The sequence below is a fragment of the Cervus canadensis genome, chromosome 8, assembly GCF_019320065.1.
Source record: "Cervus canadensis isolate Bull #8, Minnesota chromosome 8, ASM1932006v1, whole genome shotgun sequence".
Taxonomy (NCBI): Eukaryota; Metazoa; Chordata; class Mammalia; order Artiodactyla; family Cervidae; genus Cervus; species Cervus canadensis.
In genome coordinates this window covers 87242637-87262783 of record NC_057393.1, presented here as the reverse complement: position 1 = coordinate 87262783, position 20147 = coordinate 87242637, and the positions used below count along the sequence as shown (strand labels likewise).

The window sequence follows — 20147 nt, the reverse complement described above, 5'->3', positions numbered from 1 at the left end:
GCTTGGATGGGACAGCCCAGGTAAGGCTTGTAAATGAGGGCAAAGGAGACAACCCGGCTGGAGACAGGCCGGCTCATCTTGCCCCCTCCTCTGGCTGTTCTCAGGTCCTCCCCCCACAAATCATTAGTGGCTCTTAAAAGTTACTCACAGAACCACTACTCCCCACCACTTCGGACAAAATCATGGCCCTAGCGGGATTTCCCTGGTGCTCCAGTGGTTAAGATTCTGCCTTTCAATGCAGAAGACAAAGGTTTGATCCCTAATCAGGGAACTAAGATCCCACATGCCGTGTGGCACAACCAAGAAAAAAAAAGTTCTGGCTCCATCACTGTTTGCTTGAGGAAACTTATGACTGACCAGTACAAATAGCCAAGACAAGGCACATGCATCATCTTCTACAAGTTCAAAGGTGCTCAGAAAAAAATGGTGTACTGACTTTGAGCTGTGATGCATGCACACTGGTACAGGCATGACATGTACATTTCAAAGGCCCACAGAAGGCAGATGAGCCCCCAAGAAGCAATCTCATCCAATGACTAGACCATGGTTCCTAAGACAACCTGTCAAGGGCAACTGTTAAGAGTGGGCAGTGACTGCTATATTTAAAATGGATACCGAAAAGGGCCTACCATATTGCACAGGGAACTCTGCTCAATGTTACGTGGCAGCCTGGATGGGAAGGAAGTTTGCTGGAGAATGCATACATGTATATGTATAGCTGGTCCCTTCGTTGTTCACCTGAAACTATCACAAAATTGTTAACTGGCTAAACCCCAGCACAAAGTAAAAAGCTTTTTAAAAAAAAAAAAAAAGAATGCAGAGTGATAACTCATTTTCCTTCACAACTGGTGAAACCTAGACTGGTACTGACTGCAAATTTGCCGTCAGTAGACTTGGCCAAGAACCTGGAAGCTGAGTGGACGATCCGGTGCGGGGTGGGGGTGGGGTCGAGAGGGCTGCCCCACAGGACAAAGCCTGATGCCTGGGCTTCTCACAGACAGAGGTCGAGGAGCATCCTGAACTCAAGTCTTAGCAAAGCAAGTCAGCAACGATTTTAGGATCTTACTTGTAGTTTTTCTCCCAGAATTTCACTGGCCTGACATACGATGTGATAAAAATGACACTCCCGAGAAATGGGCTCAATGGAGTAGAAACGATGGATGTGGCAAACGTCTGAAAGAAAAGCATGGCAGAATCTGAGGATTTTGAGTTAAGGCTCAAAAAGTGTGTTCATTGTTATTTTTCTAAATAATATTTGAGATTTTAACAAGTTTATATGAAAGCCGTTTTCTCACCGAGGAAAGAAAGATGGGCATCCCTGTGGCGGCTGTAGGTACATTTTTGGAAATGTAAAACTTTCAATAGTATCCTGCTAGGTCTCATTTATCACCACTGTGAAAACCAAATGATTCTCATAAAATTCCCAGCAGTCTCAGCACAATTCATGGCAAAGATTTAATATCTAAGAATTGAAAAGAACAGTGCTTTTTCCTGAGATAACATTTTCTGAACCAGACATGCTGTGGCACATTTACTAAAGTACTAAGCAGCTTTATAAATAATTAAAATTAAATTCCACTTTGAAAGTAAATAAATACCATTGTTTGGGAAGACAGCATCCCAGTTCCTCAAAGAATCTTTTCCCACTATTCAAAAATCTGTCTTTTATCACACACTGAACACCAATAGATCAATTCAATTAAAAAAAGAAAAAAATCCAGCTCATATCTGGTTTATAAGCTAAAAACATGTACACATAAAGTCACAGTGTGTTGCCGGCTAAGTCATCTCCCTAGTACTCTGTATGGGTTTCCTACTTGTTGGCATGCCTCAACTTTACATACTCTGATCAGAAATGTAATTGTCCAAAATTAAAATAGTATGGCTCTAACTTTTGGGTTAAGCTCAACTAATTGATCTCTGGAAATCTGGGGGAGGTGTAGAGGGCTAGTCCCTCCCCAGCTTCCCACTGTCATTGGAGAACTTCCCCCAGCGGTCAATCACACTCCCATCGCTGTGGTTCCGGGGTGATGGTGGGGCCTGAGGGGAAGAGTCAGAGGAGCAGAGGTGACAGAAGTCAGTGGGGAGCCAGACTGCCCAGGTTCTACATATGCACGTGAGTCCTTGTCCTTCAGGGTGAGGGCCTGCTTGATTCTACTGCGGGTCTGATCTGATTTATAAGGATGGGGCTTCTCTGAGGGTCCAGTGGTTGAGACTCCACACTCTTCATACAGGAGGTTCAGGTTCAATCCCTGGTCGGGAAACAAAGGTCCGCACGCTACAGGGCAGGGCCAAGGAAAACAAAAGTCTGATCTCCCGTAAGGCTGATTTTCCCACCTGGAAGGGAAGATGTGCCTTTTTCTCATTGTTGCGCAAATGGAGGTCTTATTTCTTTAGTCCATCTTTATAAAGTTCCAGTGGACAGTAAGAAATGCCTCCACGCCTGTCACAGAAGGGAGGGCTCTGTGTTTCATTACCTACCAGAGCATAGAAGGGCTTTCCCGTGTTATCAATGGCAGGGCTTAGTTATGTGATGCAGGCCTTCACAGACCCATTCACGTATAAACACAGAGGAGCGAGTGAGCCTTGTCTGTCTACAGGCACTTCCCTGAACATTTTCATAGATGTAAAAGTTTTTCTTCATTTGTAGGGAGGTGGGAGGGGGGATGGGGATGGGGAACACATGTAAATCCATGGCTGACTCATGTCAATGTATGGCAAAAACCACTTCAATATTGTAAAGTAATTAGCCTCCAACTAATAAAAATAAATGGGAAAAGAAAAAAAAAGAAAACAAAAATAGCAAAAAAAAAAACCAAAAAGTTCTTCTTCATTTGTAAACTGTGTCTTTTTTTTCTTCCAACTTGCTGTTTGTTTCCCTCTTGAGGAGTGAAATGACACACCAGCCATTAATAACCATGTTGAATTGTTTGGGTATCAAAAGATCTCATTTGTGCTACAATTTCAGTCCAGTTCCCTTTATTCTGACCTCAGTTCAAATGCAGAATCAGTTTCTTGTTAATTTGAACACTGGAAAGTTCTAAATATCTCTACTACATGGGACTTCCCTGGTGTTCCAGCGTTTAAGAATCTGCCTTCCAATACAGCGGACATGGGTTCCATCCCTGGTTGGGGAACTAAGATCCCACATGCGACCAGGTACCTAATCCCATGTGTCACAACCAGTGAGACCGCTCACTGCAACAAAGACACAGAACAGCCAAGAAATAGATTTTAAAAAAAATTTTTAAACAAAGTATCAACAATTAAAAATTTTTAAAAATACCTCTGCCACAAAACATACCAATTTACTACATCTCCGTCATCAGAAGTAGAAGGAACTACACAGGAGATGTCACTGAGAAAAGCTGCTGAAAAAGCAGAGTGGGGTCACAGGGGAGATTCCTGAGGAGTGGGGTGCTATGGGGAGGGTAAGAGGAGAGGCACATCCACCCTGGCAGGTTCAGGGGGCCCTGTGCAGTCTGCAGAAGAACCAGGACAGAGTTAAGCAGAAGCCAGGCTGAGTGGGCTGGCACTGCCGTTCTTTTTGATTCTAAAGATAAAAGAGTATGTTATCCATTTTTTAAACACCAGAAATAGTTATCCAGACATTAAGAAATGAGGAAATATTGCTAGCTTATAAAGAAAGTTCAAATTTGATAGGAAAGAAAATGAAGCCTAGTAAGTCAGAAGTAGGGCAGCAGTGAGCAGAAGATCTCATAGTTTATTTTATTTAGGGGCAATCAGTAAATATACATATATTTATAAATATATATTTTTAATATATATCAGTAAATATATAAATACAGAATATCGTGACTATAACAACTAAGGCAGTACTGAGAAATGTTTCCTTTTTGAGAGCCAAGAGGCGGGCCTAAGGGGTAGATGGCTGTTGTTCAGTTGCTAAGGATGGAGACTCCTTAAATAGGTTCAGGTTTATTTGAGGGCATTTAAAATGAAAATGTCAACATTGATACTTAAAAAAATAATTGGAAGCTCAAGATGACATGCCAAATAGAAAGCAGTCTTTCCAATACACACATTTAATAGAGCGAATCTGGCTAACTCTGTCTAATTATTTGAAGATAATGGTCTTGCATGGTCTCTGCATATATTAAAAGGGTGAGCATTCTCATCCTTCCCTGGAGGTTATAAGCTCAGAAACTAACACAGATGACTGAGGGAGAAAACATGCTAGGACTGGAAAAACAATTTACTAAACAGTGACCTGCTGGCCTGAAAGTTAATTCCGTTTCAAAATGGAGCAAATTAGTCCCTTCTCAACACCAGGATGGAACCCACAGCTTCCTAATAGAGTGATAAAATCATTAACATTTCAAAATTAGTCAAGATCCAGGGCTGGCATTTAGGAACCTGATAGCTTCATCCTGATGGCATATATATCTGGTTTTTTAAATGATCTCATTCTATTCTGACTGGTATGATGTTGGGCTGCCAATAGCAAATAGTTACCTTTACAATGGGCTTCGCAGGTGGCTCAGTGGTAAAGAATCCCCCTGCCAAGCAGGAGATCAGGGTTCGATCTCTGGGCAGGGAAGTTCCCCTAGAGAAGGAAAAATCCAGTATTCTTGCCTGGGAGATCCCAGACAGAGGAGCCTGGAGGGCTGCAGACCATGGGCTGTAAAAGAGTGGGGTATGACTCAGTGACCAAACCACCACCACCACCTCCCTTACAACAGACCCGGGATAGGAAGGTGTCTTCGGGTGATGAGGAGGGTGCTGAAGCTCCTGCAGGCCATCACACCAGCTGCGGTCAGGCTCCACGACCACTGAAGGGTCTGTCCCTGAGCAGAGGCAGGTGGGTGTCACTGATGGGAACAGTGTTAGGAGCAAAGCACGAGGATTCGTTGTGTCCGAAAACTAAATCCATCTGTCAGGAACACTGTTGTTTAGTCGCTAAGCCATGTCCGGCTCTTTGCGACCCCATGGACTGTAGCCCACCAGGCCCCTCTGTCCATGGGGTTTTCCAGGCAAGAATACTGGAGTGGGTTGCCATTTCCTTCTCCAGGGGATCTTCCCCACCAGGGGATCAAACCCGAGTTTCCTACATTGGCAGGTAGATTCTTTACCTTTGAGCCACCAGGAAAGCCCATCACGAACATACTTAGATTTAATGCCCACTGTGCTCCATCTGAGATGGATGGCACTGTCACCTTTGTATTTAGAGGAACTATCAAGTGCCAGGTGCCACATGCTTGAGTGTGACCCCTCAACACACATAAAGGTCAGGTAATTGAAAGTTATGGCTCCCAGAACAGGTGTAATTCAGCTATGGAACTACAAGGAGTAATTAGTATTACTAAATTCATTGAACAAGGAAGAAGCCACAAGAAATGCTACAGGTTTCTGTGAGGCCAAATTCAGGATAAAATTGGAAACCACTACTTCAAGTTTTAAATTCTTAGTCCAACTCCTCAGCTGCAAATTTATATCCATTTCATCTTTTTCATTTAACAAACAGGCTTTAAATTCTAGACAGGATATCTGAGACATGCACCAGAAATAAATAAAAATCCCCTCACTCTTTCACCTCACTGTCTTTGTTTGTAAAGATTCCTTTAAGGACTCTGTTTAGAAAAACTAAAATGACTGCTGCTGTAGAAAATGAATGTTGTTATAAAGGGGTGGTATACAAGCTCACACTTTTGCGACCATTTTTCCTGAGCTTGTTCTGCCAAATAAGCATGAAACACTTTACAAATATCAATGCAGGTCTAAGAATAGGAATACGGAGAATGTGCATTTTGAGGACAACTTTGGGTATGATTAATTTTTTTAAAAAACAAATGAATCAGAAGGACAGCATTTTTTAAAAATAATATAGAACATATTATCACTTTACAAATGTGTGTATTAGTTGCTCAGTAGTTCCTTTTTGGGGTCCCATGGACTGTAGCCCACTAGGCTCCTTGTCTATGGGATTCTCTATGCAAGAATACTGGAGTGGGTAGCCATTCCCTTCTCCAGGGGATCTTCCTGACCCAGGGATCAAACCCAGGTCTTCCTCACTGCAGGCAGATTCTTTACCATCTGAGCTACCAGGGGATAACAAATATCCCAAGTATATTTCTATCCCTGTACTCAAAGTTGAGATCCCAGGGGTTCCTTAAGAACTGTCTTGAGGAGCCTCATGTAACCTCCAGGAAAGAAAGCTCCATGTGGCCATTAAAACGAGCTCATAGCACCCACAGTGGATGCCAGCAAGACTGCACTTCACACACATCAGTGAATAAGAATCTCAGGGAGTCTTATGAAGATGGAGGTTTCAGGAATCCCCCTTTAATGTGGTTTTCAAGGTATGTGCTGACCTCAGGAATCTGCTTATTTAATAAGCTCCTCTAAGGATTCTGATACAGGAAGTTCCTGGACCACAACTCAGGAAACACAAACTAAAAATGTATAAATTTAGTGGGAAGAAAAGTCCTTCAGGGAAGGCAAATTTTAGGCCTCAGTTAAGAATATTTTATTTCCTCTCTCTGTCTTCAAGAATATTCTTGATTTTTCTTTCTCCCTCTCTCCAAATACACACACACACACACACACACACACACAGAGTTTAGCTGTGTCAAAGTGATCTTTAGTAAGAGCATGTTAAATTGTTTTGAAGTAAATTAAAACTAATTCTCATTATGGAAACACTTAAAAATAGACAAGGAAACCAAATGAAACTATGAATGATAAAACTAGGGTCCTTGGTTAATGACAATTGTAAAACAAAACCATAAATATTTTTTTTGGTCTTCAAAGATATTTGAGTAATTCTGTTTGTGCCCAATTCTGGGTCTTTGGACATTCTTCAAGTATATGATAACCAAGCTATGTTTTAATATAATGTTATATAATCAATAATAATATAGCAATTATATTTATAAATAGTGAATTAATTTGCACTATTTTGCACAAGTAATCCAAATCATTTAAGTGGTGATTTAAAAGACATGATATCTTAATGCAGATGCGGTCATGGGAAATGGAAAAATCAGAAGAAATCAAGTCACTCCTGAATATGCATTAAGAAACAGGAAGAGTTCCAAATTAAGAAATATCTCTTAAGGCTAAGTGCCTAAAAAGAAGCCACAGTGCCTCCCCAGGTCCCCATTAAAATGTAATCTTAAAGACTTTAAAACCTTTTTATTGCCAAGGTTCAATGAAAAGCTCACATCCGTAAAATATGGATCTGAGCCAGGGGGTGAAAACAGGAGCAGAAAGGATACGAGGGATTGCAAAGAGCTGAGCGAACACGTGAAAGGAGGAGCCCCAAGCCATCTGCCAAGGAGCCACATAGGTCATGACGAACTGCAGCTTGTGAAGCAGGTCCCCGAGCTGAAAGCGAAAGACAGAGACGCATCAGTGATGACCACCACAGTGGCAGCCCTGTCACAGCTGGTGGAAGAGCCCGTGTTAAAGTTACAAAACGACACTGCGACTATCGTTAACCCTCTTCCTGTTACCGTCTGGGAAATGGAATACTTTGAGAAATGAAAATATTTCCTTGCACATCAGTAAACAAAGGATGTCACAGTCACCAGCATCCACCGGTGAGCTCTGAGGAAACTCAAGAAAGGAAAGAATGCCTGTCATCTAGCAGCCACTAGACTGTAGCCACTCCCTATGGTGAGTCTTGAGGACTATCAGGATGTGAAAACATAGAATACTGGCCCCAGATAGCTGAGGTGCACATCAAAGGAATGATTTCAATAAGCCCAGACTCATGCATCTACCCATACATAGAAAAGCACTAAATTCCTTAACCTGACCTATCTGGTTTCTTTAATTAACAACCATCTTTTGATGTTCCCACTACCTGCCCTTTGTTGCAAAACTCCTATATATCCTGGCTCCTTGCCTCGCCCCCTTAGAGTAGTTTCACAGAGCTATCCGAAATGCTGTCTCCTGGGCTGCAGTTCTCATTTTGCCCCAAATAAAACTTAACTCGCAACTCTCAAGTTGTGCAAATTTTTCTCAACACTTCCTTTGTCTCATATGCAAGACAGCTGTTCAAGTGGACCTTCAAACAGCAACAAGATGATCAGAGGAAACCTTGTGTGGGTAATTTCACCAAGTTAATGATATGGTATATCTCTGTGTTTCTTAAAGGAATACTCACAGCTTGGTCTCTCCTCCTTCATACTTGGGTCTTTCAGGGAAAGATTTATACAAAACCCCATCATGATGGACATTACTCAAGTTCTTTGTGTATGGACTTTAGCCTACCTCTTCAGTCACTCTTACTGGAGAAAACTGCTCTATAGGATTGAATTGCAAGTTACAAAGTGTTTTAGAAAGCCAAGATAGGATATAGGAGCTGCTGCATTTATTTGTTAGACAAGCCAGCTCAGGAGAAAGCTGAGTTCTGGGGAGAAGTAGGGGTTGGAGAGAAGAGACCTTATGTGGCCTAAGGATGAACACGAGGGGGAAAGTGCCCATTGGTTTGGGCTGGAGATCCAGAACATAAATGTGCTGGGAAGGATGAAGAGGGCCGGACTCCCTGACTGCAGACCCCTGCTTTGTAGACAGCAGTGACTGATGGACCCCAGATGTGAAATTCTATGGCTGTCACTTCTAGATACAGTCAGGAAGTACCAACATACTTCCTAAACTCCACACACACTCTTCATCCATAACGGAGACCTCATTTTAAAAAAATTGAAGTATAGTTGATTTACAATGTTGTGTTAGTTTCAGGTAATCAGCAAAGTTGATTTTGGTTATACATGTGCATATCTATTCTTTTTTTCAGATTCTTTTCCCTTACAGGTTTGAGAAATGGAATATTCCCTGCTGTATCAGTAAAGAAAGGACGTCACAGTCACCAGTGATTGCAGCCCTCCCATGCAAACTAACGGGCCCTGAGGAAACTCAGGGAGGAAAGAGTACCTGCCATCGAGCAGCCACCCGACCGCAGCTCGTCCCCACTCTGAGCCCTGAGGAAACGCAGGATGTGAAAACCGGATCCTGGCGCCAGACAGCTGAGGGGCATGTCGGAGGAATGACTTCAGGGAACCCGACTCTTGCATCTTCCCATACACAGAAAAGCACCAAATTCCTTAACTTGAGACATGTGGTTTTCCTTAATTAACAATAACCTTTTGATGTTCCCAACTACCTGCCCTTTGTTGCAAAACTTCTGTATAACCCGGCTCTTCCCCTCGCCTCCTCAGAGCAGTTCTCTCAGGGTTTCTTGAGATGCTGCCTCCCAGGACTGAAGTCCTAAAAATTCTCGCCAAATAAAACATAACTCAATTTTTAGGTTGTGAATAATTTTTTGTCAACAGATTATTACCAAATACTAATTACAAAATACCTGTGCTATATAGTAGGTCCTTGTTGGTTATCTATTTTATATATAGCAGTATATATATGTTAATCCCAAGCTCCTAATTTACCCCTCCCCACGCTTTCCCCTTGGTCACCGTAAGTCTGTTTTCTATGCCTGTGTGAATCTATTTCTGCTTTGTAAATAAGCTCATTTGTACCATTTTTTAATATTCTTCATATAAGCAACGTCGTATGATATTTGTCTTTCTCTGATTTACTATGATAATCTCTAGGTCCATCCATACTGCTGCAAATGGCATTATTTTATTCTTTTTATGGCTAATATTCCATAATTATGGAAAATTCAAATGGCAGGATGTGTTTATTCCTAGACTGGTTAGCATATGAGACAGTAAAATACATTCACCAGACTCATGATGTGAAAAGAGAAGGAAAAATAGAACTCTTAATGAGGCTCAGTGAGTGTGGCACAGAACATCAGATGATCACAATGAAAAGAAAGCAAAGGCTGGAAAATGGGCCACTAACGAAAGTAAGGTTCAAGGAACCAAGATAACTTAGCCTGTCAGTGAAAGGTCAAATCTGTGATTTTGGAACCAAAAGATGAGGCTAACCTGAATTGTTTCATGAAAATGTCATAAGGAAAAGTGAGGTTAATTAGAATCCTCTTCAAATCTTCCTTTGGCTTTTCTTATCTTACCACATTCTCATCAATATCCTGGGTTAGGAGACTAACTTTAGAGTTAAACTTTCTTGGACCGGCTACAGAAGATGAACCAAGGACAGAGGTTCTCTCAAAGGCACAGCAAATTGGGAGCTCTTAAGAAGTGACCGCATCTGGTAGTGTGCAGAATCCCACAGTCTAAATGTGTCCCCTGGGGACCCTGGTCACACACCTAGCAGTGAAGAGTTGGGGCAGAGAGAAAGCAAAGGGGAGAGCAAGAGAGAGGGAAAGAAATAGAGACAGTGGGGAGGACTGAGGCAGAGCAAAGAGAAAGGAAAAGTGGAGGAGAAACGGGATGCAACTGGACCAGAAGAACTGTGAAGGAATATGAATTCTGGGTAAGAAAAACAAACGTTTTTTCCCAGTAACTTTCATGTTCTTCCCTCTGGCTCACTGACATCCACCCGAGAGCTGACTTCAATTGGCTTCCAAGTTCTTTCAGGAAGTCCACTTTAGTTTTAATCAAGCGGTTGGTTTAAGCTTCTTGAACCCTGGATCTGGATGGGTCTCCAAGGCTCTGGGGCCCTTTGAGATGCCAAAAATTGAGAGAACAGCAGTTTACTCTCTTACATCAGCTTGAGGTTGTATCTTTAAGGTTCACAAAAAGTGAGTTCTCTCCCAAATCATGGTTCAAATGTTCACAGTGGCAGTATTTACAATAGCCAAGACATGGAAGCAACTTAAGTGTCCGTCAACAGATGACTGGATAAAGATGTGGTACATATATATAACAGAATATTAATCAGCCACAAAATAATGAAATAATACCATTTGCAACAACACAGATAGACCTAGAGATGATCACACTAAGAAAGCCAAAGCCAAATATCATATGATATCACTTATACACAGAATCTAAAAAAAAATTATACAAATAACCTTACTTACAAAACAGATTCACAGACTTAGAAAACAAATTCATGGTTACCAAAAGGGAAACATGATTTGGGGGGAATAAACTGAGCGTTTGGTATTGTCATATACACACTACTGTATTTAAAATAGATAACCAACCAGGATCTACTGTGTAGCACAGGGAACTCTGCTCAATATTCTGTAATAACCTCAATGGGAAAAGAATGTGAAAAAGAATGAATATATGTATATGTACAACTGAATCAATTTGTTGTACACCTGAAACTAACACAACATTGTTAATCAACTATACTCCAGTATAAAATAAAAAATTTTTTAAATTAGTCCTCTCCCCACCTTACTTTCCACCAGTTAAAGACGATGTGGACAGACAGGTCAAACACAGACTCAAACTCTTGACTCACTTCTCTTAAAAGATACGATTCCCTTTGAAGGTCATTATCATATCCATGCATCCCCACCATTAATTCAACCAGAGGAGGAGTAAGCTAATTACAAAACAGAAGACATTCAAACAAAGGACTCTAGAGTACATCAAAAGCAACAATCCTGAGAAGTGGGGGTGGACTCTCTTGTATTAACTTGTTCCTTTGTGCCCTAACCCAACTCTATCAAGCAAAATGCCTCTGGATTTGAAACATTCTCATCACAACACTGTTAAGAATTCTTAGTCTGGTTATTAAGATTTAGTCCTGTGACTCATGCCTAGGTGAAAACTGCAAGCATGAACACGATTACCTTATGTGATGTATGAACCCCCAAATGCCCTGAAAATGAATCATGGGTTTTAAAAAGTTATTCCTGTTGGGTTTTCAGTGTATGACTATATCCTGGGAGGCTTTTAAGCCACCTCCTGGAAAAGCTGATAAGTAGGTCAGGCATTGCAACTACAATCAGACAGGCAGCCCCAGGGAAAGCCTCATCTGCAAGTTTAAAGCGTTAACAAGTTAAACTTTGCTGCATTATGATTAAATGAGTCTATCACAATTATTTTTTGCATAGCACAGCAACCTGTATTTATACATAAGCAAAACCAGTAATCAGGCACATGCACTCTCACGCTCTAATTGCGGCCAAGACCCCGGGTATCTTTGTTCTTTTCCTATGTCTCTGCTTTGTGTTTTTACTCATTTTTCATGACCACTGTGAAGAGTAAAACACAAGCTTTGTAAAAGATTTTCAGTACGCCACTCATCAAACAGACTCTGCTATTCTTAATCATTGAAGCCAGATCTCCAGAATGACAGTTCTTTATATACCAGTGATTGATTCCTCCACAACTCAGTAAATTTTTTTTATTATTAAGCTTTTTATTTTGCATTGGAGTATAGACAATTCACAATGTTCTGGTAGTTCTAGGTGGACAGCAAAGGGACTCAGTCATACATAAACATGTATCCATTCTTTCCCAAACTTCCCTCCCATCCAGGCTGCTACATAACATTGACTAGAGTTCCCTGAGCTATACAGTAAAAATTCAGTAATCTGACAACCTAATAACCCTCCGTGAAGCCCACCAGAAAAAGGACATGCTGGCACTTTGTCAGACGTCAACACAACACAGTGTTTAAGAGCATGGGCCTGAGGGCACACTGCCTGGGTTTCAACCCCAGCTGGCACCTATCCTGGGGATGATACCTGGACCTCCCCACATGGTCATCTGAGGATTAAATGACTTCATCTTTGTTAAGGACCTGGGATGCTGCCTGGCAACAGTATGTGCAATATAGGACAGGATATCTTATTTGAGGATATATTTTCTCATGATCAGGAAATTCTAGGGCTCCCCTCTAAACAACTAAAACTCCAAGTCCAGGTCCTCTTATTTTTCAGAGGAAGAAATCGCACAAAGGGAAGCTAAGTGGGCTGCTTAGGGAAGAAAGTGAGTTCAACGGACCATGTGAATCCAGATGCTGAAATTCCTAGTTCTCCACCTGGTGATGGATTTCTAACTCCCAAACTTACCACATCTTCTTGAGGACACGAGCCATCCTGGAAGGACAACAGCAGGAAGCAGCAGAGGAAAGCTGTCTTCTACCTGTGCCTTTCTGCTCATAGCAATGGGCAGGGTCACAAGTCTGAATGGGACAAATGGGGCCACAGCCACTACTGGGGACCTCTTCTCCACAAGCACCAGGCTCTGATCTGTCCTGGAACACCCTTTTCAGTACAAATGCCAAACAAAAAATAGATGAGTCCACCCAACAAGTCCAGTGACAATTGGTCCCAACAAGGCAGGCTATTGGGTTACCTGTGCTTCTTAAAGGCACAGCTCCAAGAAGGTTGATATGACCTACATATTTTTTTTTCCCCTAAAAGTGTAAAGAGGTGTGCTCCAGGTTAAAAGACTCAACTTCATATTTTCCCTTTACACTTCTTTCTTCTCTTCTAAGATTAAGTCAGAAAAAAAACAAATGAGAGAAAAGAAAAATTTATGGGTATCCAAAAAGCAATGTCTAAGCATACAAGAAAGTCAATTCATGAACACTAATCATTAATTAATGAGAAGCATGGATGAAGAAGCACCTTCTGCACCATATTAGACCCTTATCTAGGAAATAGTAACTCATTTAAGGTAACAGTCAATGGAAAGAAGAACACTAACACCACCACATGCAGCACAGCATTGCACTTAAGTAGTTTAAAAAATTTTTATTTTATATTGGAGTAGAGTTGTCTCACACACTAGTAAAGTAATGCTCAAAGTTCTCCAAGCCAGGCTTCAGCAATACATGAACCGTGAACTTCCAGATGTTCAAACTGGTTTTAGAAAAGGCAGAGGAACCAGAGATCAAATTGCCAACATCCGCTGGATCATCAAAAAAGCAAGAGAGTTCCAGAAAAGCATCTATTTCTGCTTTACTGACTATGCCAAAGCCTTTGACTGTGTGGATCACAATAAACTGTGGAAAATTCTGAAAGAGATGGGAATACCAGACCATCTGACCTGCCTCTTGAGAAGCCTATATGCAGGTCAGGAAGCAACAGTTAGAACTGGACATGGAACAACTGACTGGTTCCAAATAGGAAAAAGGAGTACGTCAAGGCTGTATATTGTCACCCTGCTTATTTAACTTATAGGCAGAGTACATCATGAGAAACGCTGGGCTGGAGGAAGCACAAGCTGGAATCAAGATTGCCTGGAGAAATATCAATAACCTCAGATATGCAGATGACACCACCCTTATGTCAGAAAGTGAAGAGGAACTAAAAAGCCTCTTGATGAAAGTGAAAGAGGAGAGTGAAGAAGTTGGCTTAAAGCTCAAATTCAGAAAACTGAGATCATGGCATCTGGTCCCATCATTTCATGGCAAATAGATGGGGAAACAGTGGAAACAGTGTCAGACTTTCTTTTCTTGGGCTCCAAAATCACTGCAGATGGTGATTAAAGCCATGAAATTAAAAGACGCTTACTCCTTGGAAGGAAAGCTATGACCAACTTAGACAGCATATTAAAAAGCAGAGACATGACTTTGCCAACAAAGGTCCATCTAGTCAAGGCCATGGTTTTTCCAGTGGTCATGTATGGATGTAAGAGTTGGACTGTGAAGAAAGCTGAGCGCCGAAGAATTGATGCTTTTGAACTGTGATATTGGAGAAGACTCTTGACAGTCCCTTGGACTGCAAGGAGATCCAACCAGTCCATCCTAAAGGAGATCAGTCCTGGGTGTTCATTGGAAGGACTGATGCTAAAGCTGAAACTCCAGTACTTTGGCCACCTCATGCGAAGAGTTGACTCACTGGAAAAGACCCTGATGCTGGGAGAGATTGGGAGCAGGAGGAGAAGGGGACAACAGAGGATGAGACGGCTGGATGGTATCACTGACTCGATGGACATGAGTTTTAGTAAACTCTGGGAGTTGGTGATGGACAGGGACGCCTGGCGTGCTGCAGTCCATGGGGTTGCAAAGAGTTGGACACGACTGAGTGACTGAACTGAACTGAACTGAACTGAGAGTTGATTTACTGCCTTCCCAAGTAGCACAGTGGTAAAGAATCCATCTGCAATACAAGAGATGCAACGCAGGAGATGTGGGTCTGGTACCCGGGTTGGAAAGATCCCCTGGAGGAGGAAACGGCAACCCACTCGTGTTCTTGCCTGGAAAATTCCATGGACAGAGGAATCTGATGGGCTACAATTCATGGGGTCACAAAGAATCGGACACAACTGAGCGATTAAGCACACACACAGAGTTGATTTATAGTGCTGTGTTAGTTTCACGTGTATAGCAAAGTGATTCAGTTATACACACACATATATCTATTTCAAATGAGAAAACTTAAATCCCCCATTTAGGTTGTTACAGAGTATTGAGTAGAGTTCCCTGTGCTATCCAGTCGGTCCTTGTGGGTTATCTATTTTATATACAGCAACATGTGAGCTTGGGACTGATATGTCACATTGAGGTACTTTAAATAGAAGTCCCATTTCCATTAGCTACGAACTTGAGCATCTCCTTAGACAGTATGAGGCCTCTGTTTTTATGAAGCTTATCTCATTCCTAATGCTCTGCTGCCACGCTCTTAAATCTCAGACCTAATAAAGCATAATAAACTTCCCAAATTACCCAAGTATGACTATACGAGAAAACAGAATCATCTGGGTCTTTTCCACTAAAAACACTCAGAAAAGACGAAAAGTCACAGTGGAATAATTCTGGCTGTTTCCCAAAGAAAGACACCATAAATACTCTCACTTCAAATAACCCTTTCTGGAAACATCTTTTCAATTTGGCATAGACATGCTGTTGTATCTCTGCTCTAGGTAGAAAATGCAATCTGCATAAATTCACAAACTATTTTAAGGGAAGTGTCACCCAAATAAATATGACCCTAACCCATTTCCTTGCTAGTACATTCTTAAATAAGGCATAGGCCGCCTTTCCTCTGGGGACTTCCTCCCTCTTTCCCAGTGAAATAACTCACCATTTACTGAATGTTCTTTTACTAGGAGCTGCCTATATGATAAGTCCATTTGATTAAATTCAATCACTACCTGTTATCCCTATTGCTCCAGCCTTACTAGTCTCCCATCCCAGACTAGTTCTTTTTTCTTTTTTTTGCCCTTTTTTAAAATTTTGTTGTAAAATTCATCAAGTTTTTTTTAACTCAGAAAAATATGCAACTTATGATTATCAGTGTTTGAACTTGAAGAAGCAGGAGAGGCTGAAAGGAATCCCAGAGACTGGCTATTGAATTAAAGGTGAATTGAGTTCAAAATGAGTGAATGCTGAGACAGCAGAGATGAGAGTGCTTGCAAAGGATGTTGACACATGGAAAGACATTTGGAAGTTCAAGATGGAACGAGGTGATGAATTCAGGTGGCAGCCCAGCTGAGGGATTGAAAACCAGGAGCGAAAGAATTGGGGAAAGTGATCAGACATGTTGATGCATAGGTAGGGATATGGGGAGTAGAAAAATGTTCAAGAGAGGACATACAAGAATAATGGAGAAAAAAAAAAACTGCTGAAGTGTTAAAATATCAGTGTGAGGATTAATTGTAAAAATAATCATAAGGACAGTGATACATTTGAATACTAGATATAAATATTTAAGACGTGAGAGGGCAATTGGAGTTGAAGGTTAAGTCTCTGGGCTGAGAGAAAAAAAAGACATTTTTAATTTCATAGGCTTATCTTAATGATTTAATAGTATCCACTACACCGCTAAAGTTTTCAAACTTTAGTATGAATCAGAATTGCCTGGAGAGCTTGTAAATCAAGGATTCTGATTCCCACTTGCAGAGGTTCTTGATTCAGTAGGTTTAGGATGCAGACCAGAATATCTTTCCAGGTTATTCTGATGCTGCTTTTCTGAGGATCACACATTGAGATTCATTGCACTAAAGAACCAGAAGAATATTGTTCAATTTCCAAGCACTACAGGGAAAGAAGGGACCAAATAAAATTTATTCAATTCAATATAAGGCAAAAAGAGAGGAGTAGGAGGGCAAAGAAAAAGCATCATAAAAAGAAAGAAAAAAATCATGATAGAAAAATGTAAAAGCTCACAAGTAATCAGAGTAAATGTAAATGGATACAATTTGCCTATGAAAATGTAAAGATTCTCAGTCTGTATTAACAAGGAAAATTGTGCTAGATGCTTTCATTAGAAACAGTAAAATTACTTAGAAAGCTTAAGGGAATGAAAAATATACATACCAGGCAAATCCTAATCAAAAGAAAACTTGCTTACCTATATCAATATTAGACAACCTAGACTTTTACTCAATAAAGAATAAAAATCTGTACATAATGATGAAAAGAAAGAGTTACCAGAAGATACAATTAAGTGGAATGTATGTACTTATCCACATAATCTCAAGATATCTAAAGTAAAAATGGACAGAATTACAGGAGAAGATTAAGAAATCTATATCACAGGGAGAGATTTTAAGACAGGCATCTGAGAAAATAATTGCTTAATGAGAGAAATAAAATGAAGATATAAAATATTTGACCAATAGAATTAACAAGCTTTATCTAAGAGATATGTGTATTAGAATCTTGCAGTCAACCCAAAGAGAAAGAATATAGTTTTCAAGCATATGCACATTTACAAGAATTGATGAATGATTAAACTCCAAAAGAAGGTTTAACCAATGCTAAGAATTGATATCACGCAGATTGCTTTGTAATTGAATTAAAAGCCAATAATAATAGGACAACAAAGCAATAATAGAAACAACAACCACAAACTCTGGATATAATAACAATAAAAACAGCATTGATAGTGATAACCAAAATCAGATAATACTTGAAAATGAATGACAATGAAAAGCATTAGTACCAATTATAATTTGTGGAACTCAGCTAGAGCTATTTGTAGAGGAAAAGATGTAGCCTTAAAATGTGCACCTTAGCAAAACTTCACAGTTTATATTGGAAGTCTATTTTGTAATACCAAAAAAGTAGCATGAATATTATCAGAAAGGAAAATACAGGTGTTCTAATCTATGAATATAAATGCAGAAATCCTCAATAAAATATTTAACAAATGAATCTGTAAATGTATAAAAATATATCATGATCAAATACGGTTTATCACATAATGGTTAAATATTAGAAAAAATGTCATTGATTCACAAAAATGAAGTAAATGAAAGACTATATAATATTTAATTGATTCAGGAAAGATGCTGAAAAATAAATTCAACAAGTTTATAAAACTGCCTCACAACCTAGTAATTTTAAAAGTTCTTCTTAAACTGATAAAGGGTATCAGTGCTATACTGCAGTAAGCATGATATTTAATAGTAAAATATAAAATTTCAGGACTATTCAGGAAAGAGGTATCAAGCAAGATGAGTCTGATTAACCTACAACAGAACAGTGAAAACAGAATCATTAAGGGAAACTAAAATATAAGGGAAGACAAAGGAACGTGGGGTAATAGATTATCTGTGAAGTGCAATTTGGAAAATTGTAACTAAGAAGAGAAGCAGAGGCGATACAGGGATGAGGGTACCCAGCAGGGGTAGGCTACTTAGGCAAATGAATGTGCAGCTAATAAAGGGCACTGCAACAGGCCCTGATTCTTTGATTAGCCAGTCTTATGCAGCCTGACAAATTCAGACCCCAAGGAGAACATGACAGAAAATACTAGTTAGGTTCATATTTCATAACTACTAATTAGGGCATCCATAAATGCAAATGAAGTCACCATGGCACATTTAAATTTTTCAATCTACCAAGAGGTAGGAATACACAAAAGTAAAAGGTCTTGTCACAATCCCTGAGAATTAGGAATTAAATTTAATCGTGCATCTCTGCGTGTGTTTCTGCTTGTGATGGACAGTGGGGGTGCAGGTTCTGGTGTGTGGGGAGGTGGGTCACTGGGGAAGGAGGCAAGGGTGGACTTCAACACAGCAGAAACAGGAGGTGATGAAAGTAACTGAGGACAGAGGGTTACTTTTGTTCTTTAAGCATCAAATTGAACATGGAGTGGAGTGGTAGAAGCAATACATTTAATGTACACATTCTGCCTTCCTTTTCAATTCCTCAGTCCTTTAAATTCCGAATGTTAGCCTTTATCCAATTACTGTATGTAGGATAGTCTCCTGTCTTTGATTTTATTTATAATTCTCTTCCCCATAAGGGAGAGGCAGCTTTCGAGATTCGGTTTTGGGGGGCTTCCTGCCTCTTGAGGGCTTTCAAGGTGGTGCTAGTGGTAAAGAACCTGCCTGCCAATGCAGGAGGAGACATCAGAGACATGGGTTCGATCCCTGAGTCAGGAAGATGCCCTGGAGAAGGAAATGGCTACCCACTCCAGTATTCTTGCCTGGAGAATCCCATGGACAGAGGAGCCTGGTGGGCTACAGTCCATAGGGTCACAAAGAGTTGGACATGACTGAAGCGACTCAGCACCCTCCCTCTTGAAGATTCATTAGAACTCTAAGGGTGACAAATGTAGGTTTTACAAAGAGGGTGTAAAGGCCAAGTTCATAAGACTCCTATCAGGATTCAAGCTACTGCTTTCACAGCAGGAAAAGAGCTCATGAATCGGTGATAGTCAAGTGTGGGCTCCTGGGAGACCAGGAAGCCCCTGAGGGGTGTAGACACTGCAGGCTCTTTCTCCATGCACTCCCCCAGGTGCTCACAGAAAAGATCAGAGAAAACCCTAAGGAAGTGTCTGGTGTGGTATAGACATGAAAGAAGGAAACAGCGGACACCTGGAGGGTACAAAACTCTGCTGGACCCCTTTTCCAGACTTCTCCTATGGGACACGCACTTCAGTCTGCTAGGCACCTCTGCCCATGGAATTCTCCAGGCAAAAATACTGAGTGGCATTCCCTTCTCCAGGAGATCTTCCTGACCTGGGGATCAAACTCGGGTCTCCTGCATTGCACACAGATTTTTTACCATCTGAGGCACCAGGGAAGCCCCAATCTGCAGAGGAAAAGCCAGCAAACACTGTTGTCGCCAGAGCATTGATAAAAAAAAACTCACTGCAGCTGGGAGAGGGGAATGACACAATAGGAACAAAGCCCTGCTCCTGGGGAGGGGGCAGGAGCACCTCCTGGACCAACTGCAGCTGGAGGAGGGACAGGGAGACCGAGAAGGACACAGCTCCGAGACCAAGGGACGGGGCAGGCCTGAGACTGAGGTTTAATCAGAAAGCAGAGAACGTCCTCCACCCTCTTCCTCCGCCACCAAGTTAACAAGCTTCAAGTGAAAAGTAAAAGCAGATGCTGAGGGAAGAGGGAAAGGAAAGGAACACCCCCACGTGAAGAGACACAGCGAGG

General features: G+C 41.0%; 1 protein-coding gene across 3 annotated transcripts in view; it reads right to left on the bottom strand.

Moving 5' to 3' along the window:
- PCNX2 (pecanex 2) overlaps positions 1–20147 on the bottom strand; it is a 302174-nt gene that overhangs the window by 97180 nt on the left and 184847 nt on the right. For all 3 annotated transcript variants that reach the window (XM_043477085.1, XM_043477087.1, XM_043477086.1), the window contains 2 exons: positions 7239–7347; positions 1067–1196 (listed from right to left, as the gene is read on the bottom strand). In XM_043477085.1, the coding sequence (XP_043333020.1) occupies positions 1067–1196; positions 7239–7347 (239 nt within the window). The remainder of the gene's footprint in view (positions 1–1066; positions 1197–7238; positions 7348–20147) is intronic.